The sequence below is a fragment of the Kryptolebias marmoratus genome, linkage group LG16, assembly GCF_001649575.2.
Source record: "Kryptolebias marmoratus isolate JLee-2015 linkage group LG16, ASM164957v2, whole genome shotgun sequence".
NCBI classification, from domain to species: domain Eukaryota; kingdom Metazoa; phylum Chordata; class Actinopteri; order Cyprinodontiformes; family Rivulidae; genus Kryptolebias; species Kryptolebias marmoratus.
The window spans coordinates 10,025,386-10,045,398 of NC_051445.1; the positions used below are offsets into that span (position 1 = coordinate 10,025,386).

The 20,013-nt window shown below is 40.8% G+C and overlaps 2 protein-coding genes across 5 annotated transcripts in view; both read right to left on the reverse strand.

Annotated features, from left to right (window-relative positions):
* clcn1b (chloride channel, voltage-sensitive 1b) overlaps positions 1–9,161 on the reverse strand; it is a 37,716-nt gene extending 28,555 nt beyond the window's left edge. Inside the window, exon 1 of the mRNA XM_025005766.2 lies at positions 8,700–9,161. Coding sequence (XP_024861534.1) covers positions 8,700–8,750 — 51 coding nt within the window. The 5' untranslated portion in view covers positions 8,751–9,161. The remainder of the gene's footprint in view (positions 1–8,699) is intronic.
* A 1,032-nt stretch (positions 9,162–10,193) lies between these two features.
* On the reverse strand, positions 10,194–19,475 carry casp2 (caspase 2, apoptosis-related cysteine peptidase). Of its 4 annotated transcripts, none has more exons than XM_017415416.3 (12): positions 19,317–19,475; positions 18,683–18,846; positions 16,656–16,826; positions 16,479–16,535; positions 15,846–15,915; positions 15,333–15,424; positions 14,962–15,144; positions 14,507–14,635; positions 14,310–14,400; positions 12,755–12,943; positions 11,818–11,927; positions 10,194–11,744 (listed from the first exon to the last, which is right to left on the reverse strand). In XM_017415416.3, exons 2-12 carry the CDS (start codon positions 18,830–18,832, stop codon positions 11,610–11,612), a joined length of 1,377 nt encoding a protein of 458 aa, XP_017270905.1. In that variant the 5' UTR covers positions 18,833–18,846; positions 19,317–19,475; the 3' UTR covers positions 10,194–11,609. The 4 variants fall into 4 exon arrangements, with proteins under 4 accessions (XP_017270905.1, XP_017270903.1, XP_017270906.1 ...); XM_017415414.3 differs by having other exon boundaries at positions 12,743–12,943; XM_017415417.3 differs by lacking the exon at positions 16,479–16,535 and having other exon boundaries at positions 12,743–12,943.
* Between the last annotated feature and the right edge of the window lie 538 nt (positions 19,476–20,013).

Consider the following 20,013-nt stretch of genomic DNA (forward strand, 5'->3'; position numbering starts at 1 on the left):
CTCGGCTGGCCTGGGAACGCCTTGGGATTCCCCCGGAGGAGCTGGCCCAAGTGGCTGGGGAGAGGGAAGTCTGGGTCTCCCTGCTTAGGCTGCTGCCCCCGCGACCCGACCCCGGATAAGCGGAAGACAATGGATGGATGGATGGATGGAACATTTATACAGAAACTGTTTAGTTTAATTTAAAGCAGAAAATCTTAAGAATTCTGACGAGACTAGTGACTCTCAACTGGGGGGTTGTGACCCAAAAGTGGGCTGTGGGCCTGGTTTTTGTGGGTCACAGGTCCGTGGTTTGCCTGTACTTCTATGTTAAGACAAAAAATAAAATCAACTCTGATTGTTATGTCAGCTTTATATTTAATGAATGATTATGTAATAAGTAATCATCATCTATTCAATAGATGGGAACTCAGCTAAAGCTACATATTTTTTAACACTTTTTGAAACTACTTCTCAGTAGTTGTATTTTTTTTAATTTCATGTTTGTGAATAAAACTACTGCTGAGTTTGTTTGTTTTAAAAAGGCTGAAATTAATAAGGTGAAAAATTGTATTTTAATTTTAATGGCGGTAACTGAACGTGAACAGGAACATTTCCCTCGGTAGCATTACCACTTGCTGCTCGTTTTGTTTTAACATTAAAAAAATTAATTAAATTTTTTTTTTAAAAATTGTAGAATCCAATCAGCACCAAAAATTCCATCCTTTGTTCTTGTCGCTACCATAAAATTCAAAATTAGCTTCTTCTTTGTGACAACCTCAACATTTCCTGAAAATTCATCAAAATCTGTTTGTTACTTTTTGAGCAATCTTGTGCATAAACAAACAAACAAACAAACAAACAAAAACAGTAAAAATAAACCTTCTTGGCGGAGGTCAATAAAAAGAATCAAGACTTCTCACCACACAGATCTACAGACCGCAGGTCACAGTCTTTTCATTTAAGGTCTATTTTAAAATACATGGTAACGTGTTTTTAGCCGTTTCTGTTGGATGTTTGGTTTGTAGCAATCAACACTTTAAACACTAATTAAAAATAAAACGTTTCCCAAATTTTTGAGTTGTTAAAAATTAATATTGAAGAGGTTTCAGAGCTTTTATTGGACCAATCAAGACTTTAAAAGACACCACGTTAGACTCTTCTAAAGCTGTGGACTTTGGGACCTCTGTGTTCAAATAACTTCTGTATTAAAAAAAGAGACCAAAGGAAACACAGCTGGAAGGAACCGAAGAAACTGACAGCGTGAGAAGGACACAAATACTGAGATTCATTCATATGAAGTGACTTTTCTTTGTCCATCACTCAGCCTTGTGTGTACATTGTGTCACCGTGTAACCTTGTGGGTCCACTACACACTGAACAACACCCTGACATCAGTGACCATCGTTTTTTATCAACGTTCTCACGCTTTTCAGCGTTGCTGCTGTTGAATAGTGGCCTACCCTCTTCATCACAAGGGTATAAAACCTCCTCTCCTCGCGCCTCTTCACTCTCTAACCACATTTGGTGAATTTCAACCTCCTCTTTTTGGAGCTCTTATAATTTCTCTGCATTTTTTTGTTGTTGTTCTTCCACATCCCGAATCCAAAAAAAAAGTTGTGCTGTTGTGTAAAATGTAAATAAAAACAGAACGTAACGATTTGCAAAACCTCTGCCCATCTTTACTTCTGAGAGGTTCAGTCTCTTCAAAATTTTCTTTTTATATAACCACTTCTTATACCGACCTGTTACCAATTAACCTAATTCATTTAAAATTGAATTTATTATTTCGTCCTTTGACTTTTAGAGCCATCTGTTGTCCCGTCCTGTCTTTTTTTGAGATATGTCCCTACCATAAAAATCAAAATTACCTTAATCTATTCCTAAAAATGGCACATTTTTTTAAGCATTTGATTTGTTTATGATGTTCCATTGTGAATAAAATATAGATTTATGATATTTCCAAATGGTTGCCTTCTGCTTTTAGTTACATTTAAACAAAATTCCAACTTTTTATGGAATTGGGAATATCTGTGAGGACGCATGAAAGAAGCCAGGTGTAACTGCAGACTTCAGGCACTTGCGCCTCTCTTTATTAGTTTCTACGGCAAAGTTGTGTAAGAATTTGACATTCTTTGGTCGTGCTTTTCGCATATCTCTCATGGAATGGAAAACTGTAATGGTGAACTCTTTCCCTGCTTGGTCTTGATAAATCTGTAAGATTTTAAGCTTGCCAAGGCTCTGACCACATTTATGAATCTGAACCTCCTTAGAGAACTTTAACAACATGATGTGAATCATTAAAATCCAGAGAACATTGAAAATAAACACATAAACAGCTCTCCGAGAGAAAGAGCGCCTCTACGACAGCAAGAGCTGCTGAGGTTTAAGGGCACTGTGACATTGAGAGTTAATTAAAAAAATAATAAAAAAAGCCACATTCCTGCATCTCACATGAGGCAGAGCTGCACTTTCCTAAATGTCGGAGTGTGTTTGTGTGACTTGTTCAGCCTGTCTCTGTTTGTAAGCGTGGTAAATGAAAACGTGCATGTGAGGCGAGGCCTTACGTTAATATAACTCTGTCCTGCAGCACAAGGTTAATGATAAAATCTGACCCGCTCACTGACTGATAGATCAGGAGATTATACACCCCCCCCTCTCTCCTTCTGCACACACACGTCTCTCTTTCAAAAGCAACGCACACACACACACACGCGTTACAAAAGAGCGTGTCTCCATATGCATACACTAATTAACCGGCACAATAACAATCCCATGCCTCATCCAAACACTGCTCAAGCTGTCATGTTCTAATTAAAGCAAGTTGGAGCAAAAAAGGGAAAAAAAAACAAAACAACATAAACTGGATTATATAAAAGTTTACAAGTTGGACTAAATGTTAAATGATTCAGGAAACTCAAATCACGTTTTCTGGTTTCTCTGCACCTGGTTTGCAAGTGTTACCAACTAAATTTGAGTTTCTGCAAGAGTAAATACGGGATCGAAATCAGGAGCTGACGAGTCACTCTTCTCCTAAAGCAAAAGCTCCTAACTTACAGCGGAAACTGAAACATTTACTGCATCGTGAGCCTTACCAGAAACTGATCGATATTCAGAACCGTCTCAAACGTGTTGATGCGCTCCCTCATCTTCTCGGCTACTTCTTGGGTTCGTTGCTGCTGCACAACCTGCTGACTCCAACATGCAGCAAGTCCCTCTCTGAGTATCTGTGTCTCGCATCTGTCCTTTCCTGTCTTTGACCGTGTGGAGGACACAGACCATTTCTGCCGCTTTACAGTATAGAGTCCAGTGAGTGACAGGTATGGTCTCACACACACACACGTGCACACGTAAGGGAAAGCAGCAGAGGTTAATACAGGCACTTGAGGGTTGACAATAAAGTGTCAGCAGCTCTTAATTCAGAGGGGAAGTCTCTCAGTCAGGCAGCCGGACCTGCAAAGTCCTGTAGTGATATTAGAACTGATCCCATGCAGGCAGGATACGAGCTTCAGGTATGAGAGTAATACCTGCTGACTGAGAGGAGACCAGAACCATGTTCACTCGGTATGGGACTGCATGGAGAGCACCGTACTGTATTTTAAGCACCTTGGACACTGATGACATGCTTCACTAAAGCTTAATCGGCCACAGCTACAATACTTTTTCCTATTGCTGACCATATTTTTTGTTGAGCGCTTGGTCCCTCATCTTTATTGAAGTTTTTATTACAAAAGAAACGTACAACACAACAGCTCTTCGGAAAGGTGAACTCGTTTTTTTATAGTTTGTTTTCAAGAATCCCGACTTTCACCGTTCAGTAGTTCTTCAAGTCTTTTTTTAATCATCCTCTGTCCAGTCCTTGTCCCAGACCATGACAGCCCATTATGCAGTGCGTGCTTAAAAAAAATGAGGAAAATAGACAAGTGGAAGGCAAAAAAACAGAAGTGTCAGACCTAAAAGAAACTGCAGATAAACAGCGTCTGACTGAAAGTCATGTCTTTAAGAAATACAATAAAAAATCTAGCAAAGACGCAACAAGACAAGACTCTCAGTTGATCGTTTATAGTCAAGTTTTCAACTCTTGTTGGTGTTAAATACCATTAATGTCTGTAAAACTGTGTTATTTTTAGCCTTTTGCATAAATTCAACTGAATAAAATCAGAAAAATTGTGTCTTTGCAACAAACTACTGGTAAAGTTACTAACTAGATAGCAAATAACTTGTTATCTATAGTAGTGGCCACTACTTTTAATACATAGCTAGCAGTCCAAAAGTTCTCAAACCATTTACAAACTGCTGGGTCAAATCAAATACTGACTGAATACCATTAATACCACATGCCTTAACACCATAACTACAGATTCCATTGTTAGCTGTGCTGTTTAAAGCCTTATTTTTTGTTAAGTTGTTAGTTTCGTATCGAGTTTAGGGGTCCCTTTTTTGCCTGAATGACTCACAGGTCAGAGCTGATCACAAACAACAAACGTTTCTCTGAAAAAGTTCAGGTACTGGACAGAAAATGAGTGAGAAAGCAGCTGAAGTCAGCAGAAAAATGGAAAAGACGTTCGGGAAAACATCAGGAAAACGTTGCTCAATATGACTTTTAGATATTACAAGAAAGAAATAAAAGCTTGATGTTTAATCACTTGGCCTCGGTTTTCTTTTACAACCATATTACTTGCATTCGTTTAAAATATTTCTCTACAGGAACCAAAAATGAGCCACAATCTGCTGGGAGACGTCTGAAAGTCTTTTGGACTCAGTGCAAATTAAACCAGTGCTATAAATTATTATCCCTGCCCTTCATTTAAACATTTTCATACCCAAACATTTGCATCCTTGAGACCAAAGCATTTTTTTGATTAAAAACTTTTTGGGGTTTTTTGCAACTTTTTGCCATAAACTGGTTTAAATAAGAGTTCATATTAGGGGTCCATCTGTGACAAAACAGCAGTAATTTCTTTAAAATCGAGCCCTGTTCTTCAAAAGTAGCATAAATCAATCAGAATCTCAGTTTACAGGAGAAGCATTTCATGTTTTTCCACCCACACATTTCTATAAAGGTAGCACACATCTGAAACCTGAGTTTTGAAATGCCACAGATGCTTCCTTCTTCGTCCTTTCTCCTACGTCTGAACTCTCCGGACAACCTTTCACCTTTCTTCCTGTCTTGTTCCCCCTTTAAACTTTCCCTCTCACCACCCTTTGGTCCCCATCCATCCAACCCCCGCCCCCCCCTCTCCTGAGCTGAAACCTTACTCGCTGATAATTTTAGCAGGAGTGTGACCCAACGTTCACTGACACACTTCTGTTCCACGCTGTTTGTCTTTTTTTTTCTCTCTCTTCGGCTCGTCTCTCCCAGGAGGCCTTTCGTACAGACAGATGGCCCGTTGTAACCTTTGTGGAAAACAACGACAGGTTATTGACGCTATTTCTTAATGTGGCGTTTGATATAGATGCTGCCGATGTAATGAATTCGTTATAACATTATGCCCACGCCTGTAATTGAAAAGAACATTCAGTGACAGCAAAACCTCACGAAATTTAATGGCTTAATCTTCTACATCCCAGTCGTTCCAGTGTGCGAGACATTTGGCAGGTGAACGAGATCCCCTTTAGTAGCTTGTAATATCTGAGACTTATGCGATCTGTTTCATTGCTCTACTTCTCACGCAGCCTCCTTTTATGCTGCATAAAGTGTAACACTGAAATCAGGCACAAACTCACAGTAGGAGTGTGTTTGGAGGGCAAACACACTGGCAACACTTTGTTTTCACCACCCGGCTGGAGCGTGTCTGTCAGCGACGTGAGAGTCCGCAGAGGGAGCTTCCTTTTTGTTAAGGTCAGGGGTCAACAGCAGCAGTGTCTCTTGGAGGGAATTAAGACAACTGTAGCAGTTCGGCTTGCATTAATTTAGGGATTTGGAGGTCAAATAACTTTAGAGTTGAACTAAAACTGATTTTTTTTTTTATGTCCGGGTTATAATTTGAACTAATATAACAAGTGGAGAAAGTTTCTAATTTTAAATGCCTGGGAACAATCAGAGACGAGCTCTCACTCCATAACTTATATTTGACTCCTGTATATGAAAACGTCTCAGATTTCTAATGACCCTTCTCACCACTTTTACTAATCTTTTCAGTTGCTGCCATCTAACAAGAAAAATAAACCGCTTTAAAACAATTTTATTCTGTCTACTGCACCCATTTTGACTGTTTTGCATTGATCTTTGGATTTATTTTGTTTCGAGCTCTGACAGTTCAGGCAGAAGTTGAGGCAGAATTCTGTAGAAATATTAGAAGGAACGGACATCTTACCTGTGGGGCTTTTTGTATTACTTCAGTTTGGAGAAACAGAGATTATTTAAGGTAACGCCTTGTTCAAGTGGCCAAAACCAAAGTGGCAGTGATCGAAACTCCGGCTTTATTCCAGGATCCAGATCGTTTGGCTCAGCTCACCAAAAGGACCTCAAACGACTCTTCACTTAATCCTTCAGTCCTACCAAACAGCTCTGAGCCGTAACTCTCATCACTACAAACTCGACTGCTCTCACCTTAAAACTTCAGTCTCACCTACAGCGTTTCAAGCAAATGCTGTTTTATAAACTTACACATTGCTTCCATTTTCACGTCGCACATTGATTTACACAGATATCTGCGGCCATTTGAAAGCACAAGTAGCGGCAGCAGCTAGCTGTAGCACTTCGGGCACAGCCTGGGGAACTTTCAGGCCGGAACATGACAATATTTCGCCCAGGATAAAAATGAAATTAACAAAAAATGTAACATTTTTTAAAACAGAACTCACGCGAGCCAATATAAACGGTTTAGACTGGAATAGGTTTGGTCTGGTCCAGCTTGGACTAGCCTTTAGCTCGTCGGTTGGGTCATACTTAAACTCCATCGCTCCAAACTGAGGTTAAAGTTAAATACAACAGGTAAGATAGTGTTCTTATCCTCTGCACAGAACGCCACCTCAAAAGACCTGAACTCTTCTCTTAATCTCTTGCTGTTTGCAGATTTAGTTTTGGTAACAAACGGGACACAAGTGCATCAGTTTAGTTTCTTCTGTCTCATTTATAGACGTTCCTATAAAGATAAGATTACAAGGACTACACTTGAAGAAAAAGTTAAATTTTTTAAATAATGACATCATTAAGTTTGATTCAATCAAGCACCATTTCAGAAATGAATCAGAAACGGCCTTTTTAAATGATACTTTTCAAATGAATTACAATCATTATCAGGAGCAACCTGTACAGCTACATAAATTTAAATGTATTTAAACTTGGCTTTTGATTGAGCATTTTGTTAAAGTAAACTTTCTTGTAATTAATGTTTTTTTAGGACACTTGTCTAAAATTATGACTTTAAACTCATTACCTATTTTTCTTCCCATATTTTTTTATAATTATTTTGTAAATCTGCAGCTTTATTTTCTGCTGTGGTTAAAGTTTGACTACTAAATGATACTTTAGCTGATATTTGAGGCCTGTAGACAGCGATATGAAAGCTGTTTTCACTCTTTAACTGAGTTCGTTTTTTTAAAACTCCTCTCACAGAAATAAAAACACTTTTGCAAATGTGTGAGCCAACCCGAAAATACACGCTTCCTGATCAGTAAATGAATGATTTTAGCATAATCTATAAACAGCTCTGCACATAAACTCTTCAAATCCTCTGAGGCTCTTATTTCCTCACAGACAGCTTTCACACCTGAGAGACGTGTGGCTTCACATAGACATTAGGCTTGTAAACAGTGTCATTAATTGAGATTTTGTATTTATATCTGACATGTGGGGCCTTCGAGGGGCTAACGGAGGGTCGGGGATTACAGATTTGCTTTGGTCAACAGTCCAGGAAAACAGGAGGAGAAGGAGGAAGCACTGGCACGCTGCTGCTCCTCACTTTGTCAGCTACGAGTTCATAAATCCTCCGCCCAGATGCTCCAGCCTTGATTGCTCATTAATTCGTTCTAAAACCCGCAATTACTTCTGCAGAAAAGAGCAGTTTGAGGCTTTGAGTCCGTCGTTCCTGAAGCAGAAATGGGTTTTGCTAAAACCGTGCCAGCAGACACGTCAAGTTTCTCCAGGGAGAAGAACGCTGCACGAGCGTTTGAACAGATTTCATTTAAAACATAAGCTGTCTGCTCATCTTTCCTGTATAAAAGTATTTATACCCACCAGAACGTTAAGGGCTGCAGTTTCAGTGGGCGTACAGGTGACACAAAGAAATGTGTTTGAGAATACACTTTAGCCAACACAAGTCAAAGGTATGAGATCAACTTAGTGTTCGAAATCCAAATAAAGAAAATCCTTGTTTACTGCAGGGATTGCTTTTCGCTATTTATCACCTTCGCTCTGATTCGAGACGTGGGCGGTGTAAAACCGTGGGTCCGTTAATGTGTTTGAGGCCTGAACTTGACATTAAGTTGCGGAAATCTGGCTCAATATGAAAAGGCAACAGAGGAGGAGCCCCGAGAGAGTGGAGATGAGGAGTATTGATTTGGACGGGAGGCTGTGACAGGCAGCCGGTGTGATGTGACAGAGTGACAAGGCAAAAAGAAAACTGAAACAAATAAAGTAACAAATGATGGATTAAAAGAGCGAGAACAGTGAAGGATGGGTGAAGATTAAGTAAAAAGGAGAGATGAGGAAAGAGCAGAGATGGGACAACAAACAAACAATCAATCAGGCAGGTAAAGGTAGACTAGAAAACACCTACCAGGGTCTGCTGGTATCTCAGAGCCTTCCTTTGCGATGCATCTGCAGCCATTGACACGCCGTCACTAATCCAAAAATAACCTCCCTGGACACCCCAGCATTTCCAATGGAGTTGGCAACACCATACACTCTGTCTAATATGTATTCACTCTTTAAAACAGGTCAAACAGACATGAAAACTTCTCGTTTCTCAGTCTCCCACAGACTCGAGCTCAAGCACTCCGGTTGGAAAGAGCAGATCGCTGAAGCGCGGAGGAGATCCTTCCCGAACCAGATGATCCGGAGGCTGCGAGCCTCCCAACTCCACTGCAGGACGGACAGACAGAAGTGAGACGGACAGACAAAGCAGAGCAAAGTGATCTGATGAGGCAGAGAAGGACACAGCTCTTTCCTTTATTAGAACTGCAGACACCTAATAACATGGACACACACATAAACAGAACTTGTTGCTCTTACAGCACCCTCCCTGCCAGCCAGCTATTAGATGTATGCGTGTGTGTGTGTGTGTGTGGAGGGCCTGTTCTTGTTTGGACAGCGTTGGTGGCGGTGGGAGTTGGAAGGGCACCCCTCACAGGGCTGCCCCTGCAACGTGAGCGGAAAGGTGCACACGACACCCCCATGACAGCTCACACCTTATCAGCCAATGCAGCGAGGCATTCCCCCATAACACTCACATGCTGTGGCAGAGCCCTCATCCTTAAATGTGCCCTCCCAACAGAAAAAAAAACACACACCCCAGAATGCTCCGACAGGAAAGTGATCTCCGTATTGCTGGAACCTACAGCAGGTTCGAGTGTCCCGAGGGGCTCGTGCAGGAGGGGAACCAAAGCATCTGAGCTGCAACGGTGGAGAAGCCCACAGACCTTTGGTATGCTCTGCACCATGAGGCAACATCCCAAAAAGAAGAGCTGATCTAAGTGTTTCTGCTCCATAGGTGGGTTTCTGCGATCTTTTCCGCCTCATGAGACAGACAGACATTAAAACAACCACAAAGACACACAGATCCCCCTAAACTCCTCCCTGCTTTGTGGTCCACACGCTAGCACATAACATCTTAATCTCACCGCTCCATCTGAGGCCAGCGGGAAATGTGTTACTCTGACCGCCAACGTGTGTGTGTGTGTGTGTCAAGGGAGAATGACTGAGGACAGCTGGCTGGGCCTCTATCTGATACACTAAGAACATTATCAGCGGGTGTCGGCAAGGCCGTGAGAGAGGTTCATACAGCCCAGCTGAAGCGGGGAGACCTGAGCGCAGCGAAATAGTGGGGAGCCAGTTATACTATACCTGAGGAGGGCGAGGACGGGCTGTACGCCGGCAACAACACGCACAAACACAGCAACAAGGAGGATCAAGTGTGGCGGAACCATGCACAGGAGCAGAACGTTAGTCCATGGGCTTCGCATTCACAGAGAACAAACCAAGTTACGATCCAATTCGGAGGGAAATCCAGAAAGCACACATACGTTTTTAAGAAAAAAAACAATGCATCTTGTTTAAAGGTAAAGGCATGTTTATTGTACAAAATGTTTGGCAGTCACTGGTGATGACACAAAATCTATTTAGCTGCCCCTCCAAGAGTTCAGCACAACTAATTTACCTTAAGAACTCCTCAACCCCTAGAAAAGCTACATTTTTAAATCTTTAAGTGATCTCTGGATTATAAATAGCTAATTGAATAAATGACTCATTTTCTGAATAAGGTAAAAAAAACACCTTACACCTTTTTAAGTGCATCTTTGTGTTCAGATGGTTAAAATCCAATACTGTTTCAACCACATGCTTTACTTTCCTCAGTACAACACTGTTGTGAATAAACCCACTTGTCTCTTTAAAGCTTTTCTGCGGGGCTATCAATGCTCACAAAACCTCCAAAAATAGTTTTTAAACACGGAGGGGAGCCAGAGCAATACAATAGACTAGTTTATCTAACTGTTCCTCCTCACGCTGCTGTGACAATCTGCATATTAGACACGGAAGACATATTTTATCATCATTGGATCAGGTAGAGACACTAAATATACATCTCCCACGCAGAGATAAACACTTGGAAAAAGAAAAGGTCAGAAGTTATAGTGTAGCTGAATGACCCTACAAGTAGCACCGCATTGCAGCCCACCACCCTGTAATCGACAGAACCAGTTTGAGGAATATAAGTGGGCGTAGTTATAAAATTAACATTTAAAATGCTGCATTTTCCTGACTAAATACTCACATTCAAAAACAAAGGAGTAAATGACTGAAAAAAGATGCCCCTTTAACTGTTTTTCCTGCCACAAATAAAATCAATAGGAAAAGAAAAATATATATATTTTCTACAATTTGTTTCTCCTGTTCTGTTATATTTACAGTCATCTGTAACTGATGTCATAGCTGTCTGCAATCGTAAAAAGGATTAATTAATGAAGAATAATGATATTCGAGAGATAATGAAATGCATTTGTCTCTGTGGTGCTGCCCCCTGCCTGTCACTACAGTAAAAACAAGAAACGTCGCAAACTTTTAACCAGACATATACAAATAAAAACACGAGCTTAAAAACTCCTATAAAATGAATTTTGTACAAAACAAAGTGACAAAAATAGATTTGTTTACAAAATACAGTTTAAAAAGAGACTTGAATGTGAAACCTCAGTGTCTTTGTGCAGTTTGAATGAAAAAGATTAACCTAAAACCCCTCTAACTGGCATCAGAGTACATGTGGATGAACAGAAACTCGCTCATTTTGTGTGTGTGTGTGTGTGTATGTGTGTGATCTGAATGAACGAACCTGCTTGGACATACAGCTTCTAACAAGGGGAATGTGGCAGTGTTTGGTGACGCGATGAGCTGTGCTGCCTTTTGCTGAAAGACTTCACTGCGAGGAATGTTGTGTGTGTGTGTGTGTTTATTTAAAGTGCTCTGTTGCATATCAATACTGAGGCTGGTACTTGGGGAACAGGTAGAGGTCTTTGCAGAGCGAGCTGGTGAACTCCGACATCTCTTTGCAGCGATGGTGGGCCGTGCCCGGAGCGTAACCCTCCCTCTCCTTGATACGTCTGTTGACCTGCAGAAACAGATTGCAACCTCTTTAATAAAAAAATAAAAATCACAACAACAGTTGAAGGATCGCTGTTCACCTGCACCAGGATATCTGCGAGGTGTGTGTCTCTGGCGTGAAGGCGGAGTGCTGTGTTGAGCTCCTGGATAAACCAGGACCCTCTCTTAGTGTTTCTCATGGCTGCCGTGCCTTAAGGGAGCAAAGACCAAACCATAACTTAAAACATCGAAAAGACATACAGATCTAACACGACAACTGGTAGAGATTGGTTATATCATGTTAGATATTAGCTGCAATCTTTACAGTTCCAACACAGCTTTAACATTGTGCACAAATCTTTATACAAGGAGACATTTTCGACATAAACTGGTTAATAAACAAGAAATGATGGCTTTGGAGCTCAATTTAAACATGTAACAGTAAAAACACTTTGCAGATTCATTTTAAAGCAATAGGGACACATGGTTTCACTTTGAAAACCTCTATTTGACAAATATTTTCAAAGTGAAACAGATTCAAAGGATGCCAATGAAACATCAGCAATCAAACAAACGAGCTAAATATTGATCATTGGGATAAAGTCCATCTCTTTTACACCATAACAGAACCAGTAACTGCTGAATCAGTTAACAGATTTGTTCTTAAACACCTGACCTGCTGAGTGTCTATGAAATCACATTATATCTTCACATTGACTTCGGGCATCAACGATTTCAGCGAAGCTGAGGAGAAGCGAGAGATTATTTCTTATCTTTGTTTGAGGGGTGGGGTGTAAATAATTTGTCTCATTGTTTCAAATGCTTCAAAACATGCTTTGCTGATTTCTTCACACTAGTTTCCAGACAGTGTTTGCTTGAATAGAGAATAAAATAACAGCAGAATTCCTGCACTTCTCTGCTGATCTACTCATATTCTTTTATTTTACATTACTGATGGTGAAAATAATTCCCTATTTTATGAATAAAACACTGAAGAGTAGCAAAAAGAAACAAAAACAAACTTACAAATTCTCTGACCTTTGAGAGATGCGAAGCCACAGATCATATCTGAGCGCTGAGGCAGTTTAATCCTTGGCCTCCTCGGGTCCCCTCTCTGGGTCGAGTCTGTGTCCCCCTCGCCTTCCCTCCCAGCATCCCGCTGTTCGCAGCTCGGCGACAGGGTCCTCGCTGGCCCGTCTATCTGCTCCACTCCACAGTCCATCTCATCTGACACACGAAAAATCCCAGTTTAGCCAGTCTCAGTCAAAGGGCACGTTTAAGACTCGGTGCGACTGAGAGTTGAAGCGCTTCAGGTTATTCTTGATCAGACTTGTCTTGATTCGTCTGGCATGTTAACACAGAGAGGACCTCGGCTCCATCTTACTGAAGTCTGACTGAGCGGGTTCCACTTTAAGCAAAACACGGCAAAGTCACATTGAGGCTCTTTCCAGTTTGGTCAGCAGAATTTGTGGAGTCACATCAGAAATGCAGATATTTCTTCATTTTGTGCAAAAACTTAAATGTGCCACCATGTAATTCCCTTAAAAGCATGTAAGAATTAGCACCGAATCCAACACCTCGTTACCCAGGCGCTGAAAACAATTTAAGGAACTACACAGTGACCATCTGTGATCACTACAGAGAAGTAACTGCTGCTTACAGAGCTGCAAAATCCACGTTCAGGGACTCTTTCTGACTCCTGATCCCTTCCCTGGGAAGAGAAAAGTATCCTGACTTCAAAACACGGGCTGAAATGTTGCCGTAAAAGGTCAACTGCACCATCAGGGTGAAGGTTTAGGATTCAAAACGAAGTTAAACCTGTCATTAGGAGCAATCTGTCCCAGGCAAACCTAATAGCAGGCTGATTTTGATCACATACAAGCTGGACCCCACATGAAGCCTACAGGGAGGTGGAGAACGGTTGGAGTTCAGCTCAGACTGCAGCTGACTGGTTTCAGTATATTTTCTGTAAGTGGTTTTCGAGTGGTGCAATTATGGGAAATGCTACTGCTCATTTTTGCTGCTTTAGGCACAACTGTGAGAACACATGCAACAAAAACGTGAACAGAGATTCATATTTTCTTCTACAGGCTTATGAAGTTTCAGAAAAAGGAAATGTTAATAAATTAGCTATGCACTTATAGTCAAAAACATTTTAAAAAAATGTATTATAAAATAAGTAATAGCAAACACAAGCACTAATGTTCATGTTCAATCTTATGATAGGAAGTTATAAAGTTTAGTATAATAATGAGCATCATAAGGTGTGCAGAGTTTTGCAGGTTTATTAAGTTCCAGATCAACTTTACATTCAGAACACATTTTAACCAAGCTCTGATGTAAAATGACAGAATGTGTGACATTCTGACACAATCTACATCTGGAGCTGTGTTGCTGATGGATGGTTGATGAAAAGCCCCCCAAATGTGATAATTACATCAGCCTGAGAAATGACAGCAGACAACATCTGGGCTCGTGGAAGGAGAGGCTGCCGCTTTCAGCTCTTCCATAAAATGTCAAGAAATCCAGAAGATTACACTCTTAAACCCTAACACAGGTTTGATCGGCTGTTTACTTTAGGATGATCTCTTACCTCCTCTGCAGGCCTGAATGAAAAACATCTTTGGTTTGTTTTGGAGCAGCGGACAGTGTGCGTTGTCAAAAGCCTCAAACACCCAGTCCAGCTGGAAATGATCACATATTGCATGTTTACTCTTTAAATGTTAAAAGCAGCCCAATCCTTTCTATTAGGACAAAAATACATCAATGAGGCGTATCAGACAGGCTCACCTGAAGAAGCTGTCCGTCTGTGCCATAAATCGCCCCCTCCACTCCGTGGGAGAGCAGACACACCACACAGCTGTCCACCGTTCGGTGTTCCGCCCGCCTGCAGAACGTCTTGATGCATGTCCTCATGTCCTGCGCGAAAACAAAGGGAAGGTCAGCGAAAGATGAGCGGAGACTAAATCTTCTCCCACATTGTTCTGACCTAGTTAAAGATGTGTTTGTTCTGGGATTGCTACCCTCTTGAACCAGCAGCAGAGCAGGCAAACGAGGCTAAACAAACAAATGTTGCACTAAAGGACCTTTTCTGCATCAGTTCACCAGCCTCGCTTAAACATAAGTCCTTAACGAAGCCAAAGACCCACTCAGGTTTATTATTAACTCACTCTTCTTACAACTTTTCGTAGTTTATTATCTAAAAAAAGGATTAATCACACTGTGACTGTGACTCGGAGTCTCACCTGAGCTGTAAGGTCTCTGTGGACACTGACGAGGTAGTCCAGCTCTGTAAAAACCTTCCTGAGGACCTCGTCGTCCACTTCACCTCCCTTCCTTGGGTCAAGGTCAGGAGCAGCGCCGGAGTCAAAGGTCACATTACTGATAACCAAGGCGTAGCCACGAGGGGAGGATTTCAGTCTGTAAGACTGTTCGTGGTGGTGGGGGTGTAAAAATAAAAAGACAAACAAAAATATGAAGCAATTAAACTTATATTATCTTTTTACAAATTGATGAAACTTTCACAGACAACTATTTATGTTTCTCTTCATTCAGAGCCCGCAGATATAGGATTAAAACCTCTGCTGAGCTGACCGGTTAAACAGAGATATGATACCTGCTGGCAACGGGAGAGGTAAAAGTCAGGAGTGCATGGGAGGACAGGAGTGTTGATGGGACTGTCGGCGTCGAGGCTAAACTCCATGGACTCTGCAGCAGACAGACAGGCACACAATAAAACAACAAAAAAAGCAACACTAATCTCTGTCACAAGTTAGTCTTTCTAATACTCTTACAAACTCAACAACATTGTACTACATTGTTGAGTATGAGTCACTCTTAAAGGGTGGGGCATGTAAATACACACAGTAACTGTGCTGTGAAGCAACCAAACTCTCTGCAGTAGGGGTAAATAATTACAAATGTGTCCAAAATAATAATTAAAAGCTTATTGGTAATAAAAGCTAAAACCATTAGGTGGCAACAAATTCAAAAGCATGAGATGAATGATGTTTCTTGAACCTGAACTAGTAAAAACCTTGTTTGGACGCCTCCTTGTCGTCTCCAGGGAAACAAACACTGATAACAACATTTGGCTCGGAGTGACACATTTCACCGCGACAACACTCACCGTGTGTTCTTGCTCTCTTCGCAGAGATTTCCTCCTGAGTTGGATGTGGGAGAGGAGACCTCGCAACTCTCTGAAATGCAAAATTACGCACAAATCTTTAAAAACTAAACACCAGCCTCTATATAAGAGTGGTTTAGTTTTTTTTCCTGTGACAGCAGCAGCACTTCGGTGTGTGAATGTGACATCTGTTATCCCAAACTAACTGTTAAACACTCTCCTGTCAGCTGTTTGACTAACTCAGCAGGGCAGCCTGGATGGGTAATAGGAGCTGCAAATCATTTGGTAATTGTCACATCTGTCTGCTTTTCGCTTTCTCTTGCCTTTGTCCTTCGTCTCTCTGTGTTCCTGTCCCTGTCCCTGATCGGGGTCAACTCTCTGGATGACGACTCTGAATCTGTTTTGCTGCTATCTGGGGATCGGGCTGGGAATGATGAGGTGCTGCTCACCTCACTCATTTCCTCTAAGGATGTCTGCAAAAGATCACATTACTGAAGCTTATTGGGTTTTTATAAAAACATTTCCTATAAACTGTACATTCCTGTGGTTGAGCTGACAAATATAAAAGCACCATAAAATACATTTAGAAACTCAAAGTTCTCTAGAAATCGATGTTAAGTCTTGCTCTCTGCTCACCTCTCTCTTTCTTTCTGTTCTCTCCATTGGCCCTGCTTTTCTCTCAGGCTGAATACTCTGTGAGCAAAAAACAGTTTTGAAACTGCACCAGGTTGTTACAGAAACCTGCAGTTAAAAGCTGCAGCTCTGTGCTCCGTGTAGCGATGCGTGCTGACGCACATCGACGCAGGCACTCACGTCTACATGCGTCTCCTTGTCATCCTGCTCAGGTGACTGTGCGAGCAGGTCACACAGGTGCTGCTGCTCGGTTTGTCGGAGAGCCGAGCAGAAGCTGCTGAAAGCTCTGGGTCCTCGCTTCGGTAGGAGAAGTAACAACCGCCAGTTGCGCTTTTGAGAAGTTTGCCCAGCCTGAAGATGAGAAGATCAGCTGAAAACATACAGAACGCTGAAAAATATTTAATTTACTTCATTTATTTAACCTCTCTAAATCTGTGACATATTCCTTTTTTTACCGTATTTTCCGCACTATAGGGCTCACTGGATTATAAGACTCACTGTCGATGAATGGTCCATTTTCAAACTTTTGTCATATATAAAGCACACCGGACTATAATTTTTGTAACTTCACGCCGCGCTCCATTTGAAATGAATGATTTTGGTGCTCTAGTGGAACTTGTTCTCCTGTATCAGCATTTATACGATGAGACATCACAAAGATAATCAAACGGTTCAAAACTCACGGAAGGATGCTGCACCGACGTAAGCATCAAGTAGAAACGCCTCCACCGCTCAGGAACCCTGCGAGACTCTAACTGTGCCATAATACTGCAAGCGGCGCAGCTTTGTAGTTTAACCAAAGTCGTACTAAAACATCACAACTTACATATATAAGGCTCCAGGTCATAAGGCGCACTGTCGTTTTTTGAGAAGAAAAAGAGTCAGGACACTATCAATTTTCCTGCGCTGACAGGCAGGTAATATAACTGTAATTAATGATCATTAGTGTTTGTCAATTAATTGTCCAAACAGTCTTAAATCACCTGTTTACAAACAGCTGAATGAAACTGACCAAAATGTCCTATTTCCACTTTGTTTTTCCACCAGCTGATAAAGATGAGGCCATTTTAAACAAAGTAAATTATTATTCTCTATTTATTTACTTATTAAACTGATCTATCCTGACAACACTAAGTGTAGTTCTCAGGTGAAGTAACAGTCATGGCTAAATGGTACATTTTCTTCAAAAACTTCAAAATTTCAGCCAGAAAGTTTGGACAAGTATATCAAAAGAGAAACACTTTGAAAGTTGCAGCCCAGAGCTTTGGCAGTAGGTCCTACTGGGATGTTGACAAATAAGAGATTTTATTACAAATATTTAATGCTCATTTTCACACAATATTTGTGTTTACATCATCTATTAGAAGTAATGTTAAAGCCATAATGGAGGTCAAAATACGTGATTTTTGTGTTTTTTATTTGATTTTTTTGTAAATGTGTATCATTCATAATAGAAATAACCACTAAATTTGCATCATTTCCTACTGAAAGTCTACATCATAATTTGTAATAAATGAGCAAAATCAGCAGTCAGGTTTTGTTGCCAACAGTTACGAGTCATTTGTTTACATTTGAATGTTGACAAGTTCACTTTGGGTATCGAGTCAGTAAAATAATCCCTGAATGTAAACAGAGTCAGAGGGAGACCGATGGAATCAGAGACTCCGGGTAGAAAGAGAAAAGGTAAAGTTATTCTTCTGAAAGAAACGGCGACTGAAAGCTGTGAGGACGAGTCGACGGAAGTAATCATTTGATGGGAGGAACTCAAGTGGTGGAGAGCATTAAAACAAAAGTTGGGGCTGAGATCAGATGGAAATGAGCTGTGCTGAGATATTATGAACACTAACGGGAAATCTTTCGTAACCATCGATGAATTTAGTTGTAAACAAAGACGAGTAGTATTTGCTGTTTTCTAACGCAATTTTTTTTACAAAAACCTTGATGAGTTTGAGTTAAATTTACCCCCAAACAATCACTTAATGATGTAGAAAGCATAAAAACTCAAATCACGTTACATTATTATGTTGGAAAGGTGTTTTTAAACAACCAGTGTTATCATGATAAAAATTTAGTCTTAAGATTACAATAAATGCAACCAGTTAGTGACACCAGCTAGCTGTAACAGATCAAGAAGCGAGCGGGACTCGACTGAACGCTGCTGTCGTTTCTGACAAACAGGCAGCTGATTATCGGCTGTGCTCCCATACCATGATGCTCTCTGCCATGCTCTCAGTCAAGATGTTGTCTGCATGCAGCAACTGGATGAGCATCTCGTCCACCACCAGGTCTTTGCACAGGTCAGCGGAGCGTCTCCGAAGAGCCAGCTTGTCCCTCTCCAGCATGCCACACTCCCGCATTTTCCTGCAACGCACTGTAAACAGGGCAGATGTAAACAAAGGTAAATAAACACGCAATTGCGCCCCAACTGCTTCACGTTTCGACGCGTAAACAAACTGTTCATTCACTGTGATTTGTCCCTTATGAGCTGTATTAGTCAAATATGATGTCTAATAGTTACAATTCATTTATCTATCTGAGTTATCGCAGGTAATAACGCCATAGTGTCCCGTATGTACGCATCATCGAAAAATAAAAACGCAAACAACGCTGAGTAAAGAATACAGGTGCAAGTTATAAGAATCGACATTTAAAAAATAAGTAATGAGGAAAACGTAATAAATGCTCAATATCAATAATAACACGAGTTTTTGTTTAAAAACATTTGACAGTTCACGCTAGACGTTGACAGCTAGTAACCGATGCTAGCTAGCCTGCTAGCGAGCTAACTTTTTCCTGCATTAAAGCGCCTTTAATATGAGTCCATCAAAACCCCTAACTTACCGTGGCTCTGTTTCTGCAACAGGACACCGAACCGTCAGGGACAGATAGTACTCCGCGGTGTTTTCGCTTTTCACGCGTTTTCATGCAAATTAAACACACACATTTAACATCCCCTTTTTTTACTCCGCTCAGATCAACTTCCGCGGGGTACCAGCTGAAATGACGGGCGTAGAAGCTACAACGCCGTCGTTTGGAGTCCTGGCCAATGAGCGCTCAGCGCATTTTGATTGGCGTTTCCAGTAGCCAATAAAAAGAGTCCTGGCAGATCATTGACCTACTACTTTCAAGAATTTGAAATGTTGACAAAAAGCCAATTGATAAGAAGAGCTTTGAAGAAGTCCAATAACATATCTCTGGTTATTTACTAAAATGATGAACTGCTAAAGTCACATTCAAAGATACAAATAGAAGAAACTTTCACTGAGGGTCTTAGGCATGAATTAAAACAATGATCTTACTCTGAATGTCCACTTTTGGCAGACTTTATTGTATGTTTTTTACATTGTTGAATATTAAAATTAATAAATGCATTACATTAAAAGCAGTAAGATTATACTTTCACAAATATCACATTATGTGTTAAGGGTCTTAAGATGTTTCATTTTTACCCAAGAAATACTTTTACTTTCACTTAATTAATATTTATCCTGATGCCTTTGTGTCACTGACACAAATAATGAACACATGTGTTATGAAT

Bases quoted from the DNA above. Each gene is read 5' to 3' on its own strand.
- casp2 (XM_017415414.3), bottom strand. From the start codon at position 18,832: ATGCGGGAGTGTGGCATGCTGGAGAGGGACAAGCTGGCTCTTCGGAGA. The intron at 15,145-15,332 runs GTATCATATCTC...CACCACGAACAG, and splicing joins ACCTCTCCCGTTGCCAGCAG to TCTTACAGACTGAAATCCTC. The intron at 14,636-14,961 runs GTGAGACTCCGA...GTTTTCGCGCAG, and splicing joins ACAGAGACCTTACAGCTCAG to GACATGAGGACATGCATCAA.